General features: G+C 31.6%; 1 protein-coding gene across 1 annotated transcript; it reads left to right on the forward strand.

Moving 5' to 3' along the window:
* The first annotated feature begins 637 nt into the window (after positions 1-637).
* On the forward strand, positions 638-4426 carry LOC106759175 (WAT1-related protein At5g64700). Its single transcript, XM_014642207.2, has 7 exons — positions 638-852; positions 946-1008; positions 1209-1325; positions 3030-3279; positions 3368-3526; positions 3620-3771; positions 4315-4426. Exons 1-7 carry the CDS (start codon positions 680-682, stop codon positions 4424-4426), a joined length of 1026 nt encoding a protein of 341 aa, XP_014497693.1. The 5' UTR covers positions 638-679.
* Positions 4427-6300: the final 1874 nt, after the last annotated feature.

Consider the following 6300-nt stretch of genomic DNA (forward strand, 5'->3'; position numbering starts at 1 on the left):
TCTTGTCAATCCAATCCAGCCAAGAAAATTCAAACAGAACAGCTTTTGTTTTCCGTTCGTGCCCTTCTGAGAGACAACAAGAAATTGACGCTGAAGAATTACATGAGTTAAAAATGATGTCTGAAAAAAAACACACACACACACAATTTCATTCAATTTCTATATCTCACGTTAAATCAATTGCTTTACCAGTTTAACAGTATTACTATTTATTTTACCTCATGAGATACTGTTATTGTTGAAAGCAAACAATCTTTAGTGCTACAGAAAAAAGTAATGAATATAGAGTTGCTATAGATGGAAAGAAAAGTAGCACGTGACTGAAAAAAGACAAAAAAAAAATATGAGACTAATTAAATTCTGTTGATACTACCATCAAGGTGTAGCAGTAAGTACGAAATTAAATGCATGAAGGTTTGGCAGTGTAATAGTAGAGAGAAAAGGTGGTCCCAAGACATGTAAAGAAGCTTATGATATTCACCACACAAGTCCCATAATAGAAAGACAAAAGCCAATGGCAGTCTGCGTGCTCCTCACTACTTTGAGCAATATCTTAATTGCCCATAAAAGGTGGAACTTGTGCACAAACATCTGTGTCATCGACTGTGAAGCATATCTTCATTCTCATCACCTCCATTTTTGACCCTAAATTAGGTCACAGATCGTAACAGAAAACACCATGAAAGGAAACAAGCCTTATCTAGTTGTGATCCTCATACAAGCCATCTACGCTGCTATGTTTCTGCTCTCAAAAGCAGCATTTGACCATGGCATGAACAATTTCATCTTTGTCTTCTATAGACAGATCGCAGCCACCATATTCCTCATCCCTTTCGCTTTCTTCTTTGAATGGTATGCACAAAACAGCTTATCACATATGGATATATATATATCTAACTACCCAAGTTCAATCTCTTTTTCTCAATTTTTTGTCATTGAAACCAGGAAAACTGCACCTCCTTTGTCATTCGTGGCCTTCTGCAAGATCTTTTTTCTTTCTTTTCTGGGGTATGTCCAAATATTCTATATTTCAATTGAATATTATTCAGTCGATGCTATTATGATTAGATCCTATGAAAGTTGAAGAGTACTGATACATATATAAAGCTAGCTAGGTTTAAGCTTTACGTTATATATTCAATTGAAATATGATTCACGTGATGTTCTTTTTTGAATTGATTAAAACTGTCGGTGATTATAAATTTCAGGATCACTGCCAGCTTGGACATATATGGTATTGCCCTTGTTTATACTTCTGCTACTTTGGCTGCTGCTATCACAAACTGTCTCCCAGCCATCACCTTTTTCTTAGCGTTACTGCTCAGGTAGAATATTACTCAAGGAGTTAGTTCTTTTCGGTGATTATGGTATTGTTTCGGATTAACTATGGCTGAAAGGAATAACTATTGTCTTGTGTAGGATCTAGCTCATCATATAACACCATTTACTTTGTATTTCGTTCAATTCAACTAAAGTTAGTTTTCTCACCAAGTTCAACCTTAAATCGGACTTTAAGTCTCTCAGAAAACCCAAATTTATCAAAATGGGTGAGTTTTTGCTGACAAAATCCTAAAAAACCTGATAGTATTCGACAACTGGTGGAGATTTTTCTGGTGATTAAGATTCACGGGTTCTTTATAATCAACACATTTGAAGCACCTAAAAGCACCTCTTATTTATGTTTTCTCTTGTTCAGATAGTTAAAGCAGTAATAACCAAATTTGTAGTATGCAGGTGACTATATTTAACAGATCTAGAAGAGTATATCTTGTAATGACCAAAAACTAGCGATAAGAAAATTATAACCCTTAGCTAAAAGGAAGTATAATCGGAAGATTGATGATGATAGACGATAGATGAACCCCTCTTTATTTAAACACAACAACAGTAATTTATTTTTTAAATTCTTTCTTCTTGTCACATATCACACTTATTATATTTACATTTTCCCTTTCTTGTTGTTAGCTGTTGAATAGAGTTTGATATTTTCTAAACTTTTCCTAATGCTGGAATAGAATTTTCCAATGAATTTGAATCATCTCTTTTAAATGTGTCAAAACAATGAGAAATAGGTGTGGATGGTGAGAAAAACAGTTTAGAAAATGCCAAGCATAGGGAGAACACATGTACTCTCTCTGACGAAAAATATCTGGGTTGTCTACTAAAAAGAAAGAAGCCCAATGTTATGGTGGGAGATTTTTTCCCTAGCAAAATGCATTATTATGTGGTCACTTATCGTGAAGGGGGACAGGTAGGGGTTAAAAATTACGCTTTCTTTAAGGTACCTTCATGTCGGATGACGAAAACTTCAAGGACAAACGACCCTTCAAACTGTACGACATTTTTCATTGAATGCATAGGCCGTTTTCCATTTCTGAAATAACAAGTTTGGTGGTCTTATTTCTCTGAGAAAAACTTATGTTGTGCTTGGTAGGTCATATATCAAAGGAAGAAGGATGGATTCACAATAAGTTAGTGTCATAAAAGAAAAAAATAACAATTTAAAAGCAAGAAAATATACTTTTTTTTTAAACTTTATTTCGTATTATATTACCACTCATCCTTTTCTTTCATTGGCATACTACAGTTTGTGACCTGTTCTGACAAGGTCTAAGGCATTTCCAACTGGAAAAGTGGAGTTGCACTTATTTTCATATATAGTTTAGCTTTTGGAATGTATTGCATGAAAGTGGGTAACTTTCAGATTGGACCAGTTAGTAGCAGCAACAGAACAAGGTCCATTTGTGGTCAGGTTTTGTAGCCACAGTATCCTTTATGCATAGCTGTGCAATTATGTATGTGCCTTTTTGTTTTGAAGGGAAACGACACTTTCACAAAAGAAAAAGTCTATGTTATACATGAGCACGTGCGTTTATACACATATCTATATCCATGCAATACGGGGTATACATGATAAAGTGGCTGAGCGTGAAACAAGGAAAAATGGTTGAATTTTGAGCTGGGAAAACTTTGTTAGGTGCTTCAGCTTTCACTAAACATGTCTCACATAAGAGTTTGGTTTGTTTCAGGATAGAAGTTTTGAAGGTAAAGACTGCTCCTGGTATTGCTAAGTTGGTTGGAGTAGTGGCATGCTTAACTGGAGCAGCAATCCTTGCTTTCTATAAAGGTCCTCATTTGGAGCTTTTAAGCCATTATAACCTTTTAGGGTACCATAAAAGCCAACAACACCTGGGTCATGTTGCATCTAGTTCATGGATAAAGGGTTGCTTCCTCATGCTCCTCTCCAGCACCTTTTGGGGAATGTGGCTTGTGCTACAGGTAAATTTTCTTCCCTCTCAATTAATGATATTCTTCTTATCATGATTATTCATAACATTCTTCAATATTCTTGTTGGTAATTGACCAGACTTTTGTCATTAAAGACTACCCTTCAAAGCTGCTCCTCACAACTCTTCAGTGTTTCTTAAGCTCCATTCAGTCTTTGGGCATTGCTTTGGCAGTAGAAAGAGACATTGAGCAATGGAAATTAGGGTGGAATGTCAGACTCCTTGCTGTTGTTTACTGTGTAATCCTCTAAATCTTCACAGAATTAAATTGATGACATGTTTAGTTGTTGTTTCTCAATATGACTAATTTTGGAGTTAACTTATTATGGTAGGGAATTATGGTGACTGGTGTAACATATTACTTACAAGCTTGGGTTATAGAGAAGAAAGGACCAGTGTTTCTGGCCATGGCAACACCACTGTCTCTCATAATGACCATCTTCTCCTCCACGTTTATCTTGGGCGAAATAATAACTTTGGGAAGGTTATTCATTAATCACCGTCCTCATCCCAACTTTTACTTCTCTTTTCCTTTCTTATGTGTTTCACACTAACACCGAAATCATAGTTTCACACTCCAATACATACTCCCAATAACGAAGAAATCGAAAAATAGGAAACAAACAGAAAAGTATGTGAGAAAAAAGGGAAAGAAAAAGCTAAATATTAAACAACTCCATCAGCTTTTACCTCAAGTGAACAATTGAAGAAACATAGATGAACTTCATACTATTATTTTAAAATATATTCAGAAAAAGAAGCAAAAGGTTATAGGTAGAAGAAGCTCTTCAATGGAAAATGGTAACTGATTGCTTCTGTAAAATTATCTGAACAATGCTAGCTTAATACTTAAGAGCACCCGTGTTTTGAGAAGGTCTAAAAAGAATGTATAAAAGACATACTTAAGTATAGCCCGTATTCTTTTTCAAGTGCAGAAACTTTAATTTTGCTTCTTCTTTAATTGCACTTTGTTAAGTAGCTATTAATTAATTAATTAATTATGTGGTTGCTTTTGATGTTTGAGAAGCATTTTAGGCAGCATCGCTTTGGTTATTGGACTTTACTGTGTGCTGTGGGGAAAGAGCAGAGAGCAAATGCCAAAAGCTTCCTCGGATTTGGAGGAGGCATCATCGACTTAGAGTCATTCACAAATTACAAACTTCTATGACACGTGAGATATATATATATATATATATATATATATATATATATATATACTACTTACAGCAGCAACACTTTCTTCAGTAACCTTTTTCCAATACTTTTTTATGAGAATCATAAGCAGTATTAGAGAAAGGAAAAATTGTGAGAGTGTTATCATATACATTTGAATAGTATATTGCTCGGTACGTAGTATTAATTTGTCAGAAAAATGTATGGTTGTAAAGTCGTGTATTAACTGTATGTAGTTTGGAATAGTGCCCTAATTCTGTTCATAATTACGTTTTTATCATAAAAGAGCTTCCAGCTTGCAACATTATATTAATGATTTCCAAAGAACTTGTATGAGACAATTTTGGTGATCCTTTCCTACGTAGAAGATTCATGGCAATATTCTTATATTTGACTTTATCTAGATCTAATATATGTTTAACTTTAAATAGACTTAATAATTCACATATAATTTTAAAACAGCAAACTTGACTTTCACAATCTATCGAGGTTCTGAACGCTACACTAGGGCAAGGTCTTTTGTTTTCTAGAAATTCTAGATTTTAAATTAATGTTTTTTTTTATGCCAATTGCTAAATTTGAGATAATTATAAACAATTTACTATCATAAGATATTATACCTTCTTAGAAACTCTCTAATGTCATTAAAATACAACAACAGTGTTTGATAGTACTTGGTAGAATCACGATGAAAAGCTATGACAAGAGATGAAACACATTTAATTAAATTGTCATTTTTACAAGAGAGATAGTTGGTTAAAGCATTATTATGTTAATACATGTCAACATGAAATACCAACTTGTTTTTGACTTACTCATCAAAGCTCTTTTTCACAAGGTTGTTACAAAATTATTGGCTAAGTTAGTATATTTATTAGTGATTAATAAGTATTTTTTTTCTTTTGCAATTATATTCTATTATATATATATATATATATATATATATATATATATATTTCTACTTATGTTCAAGTAAGTAAGAAAATTTTGAATCTTTATAAATAAAAGAAAAAATATACGACAATTGTGTGTATTTACTAACGAAATACCATGTGTATTTATATAGTTTCAAAGTCTCGTGAGATTTGTTGTAAAAATTGATAATATTAAGATGATATCAAATAATATCAACAAATATAATTACTTATGTGTATATGATAATTAAGAGAATAATAACAATAATGTGATACCTTATATGATATATCAAATATTATGTAAACTTATGATATTAAGGAATATCATGTCATAATCAAAATATATATTAAGATTTGATCACTTGAATATTTACACCAACAAATATATCTCAAAATATCTTCTAGTCATTTTAGGTCAAATTTGAAGAACCTTAAGTGTATTATTGAACATATTTGTTGGATTGAAATTATTCTATATATATATATATATATATATATATATATATATATATATATATATATATATATATATATATATATATATATATAAAATAAAAAAAAACCTTTTATCTTCATTTTGGTTGAGTGTGATGCATAAATAATATGATATATAAAAGTAATTTATGATAGATATAAAGTGATTCTTAACTTTTTCTCTCGTATAATAATGTTGATGTATGACAAAATTAATAAACCATAATAACAAAGGTTTATACGTGTTAGAAATAGACTTAGAATTCCAATCATGAACTTATGTGGGTTTTTTTTTCTTTAATATTTTTTTTTCTTTTATTGTTCATTTTTCAATTTATTTCCATTTTTTTTAAGGTCTTGATTTGAATCCAATTTTATTTGAAAAAAAAAAGAATGTGATATATTTTTGTTGAATATGTGTTGATGTTGCACACTAACTAAACAAAATAACA

Source organism: Vigna radiata, chromosome 1, assembly GCF_000741045.1.
Source record: "Vigna radiata var. radiata cultivar VC1973A chromosome 1, Vradiata_ver6, whole genome shotgun sequence".
Lineage (NCBI taxonomy): Eukaryota > Viridiplantae > Streptophyta > Magnoliopsida > Fabales > Fabaceae > Vigna > Vigna radiata.

Excerpts from the sequence above, each read along its gene's own strand:
- LOC106759175 (XM_014642207.2), top strand. The coding sequence starts at position 680 with ATGAAAGGAAACAAGCCTTATCTAGTTGTGATCCTCATACAAGCCATC. Across the intron at positions 853-945 it reads TTCGCTTTCTTCTTTGAATG|GAAAACTGCACCTCCTTTGT; the intron begins GTATGCACAAAA and ends CATTGAAACCAG. Across the intron at positions 1,326-3,029 it reads TTCTTAGCGTTACTGCTCAG|GATAGAAGTTTTGAAGGTAA; the intron begins GTAGAATATTAC and ends GGTTTGTTTCAG.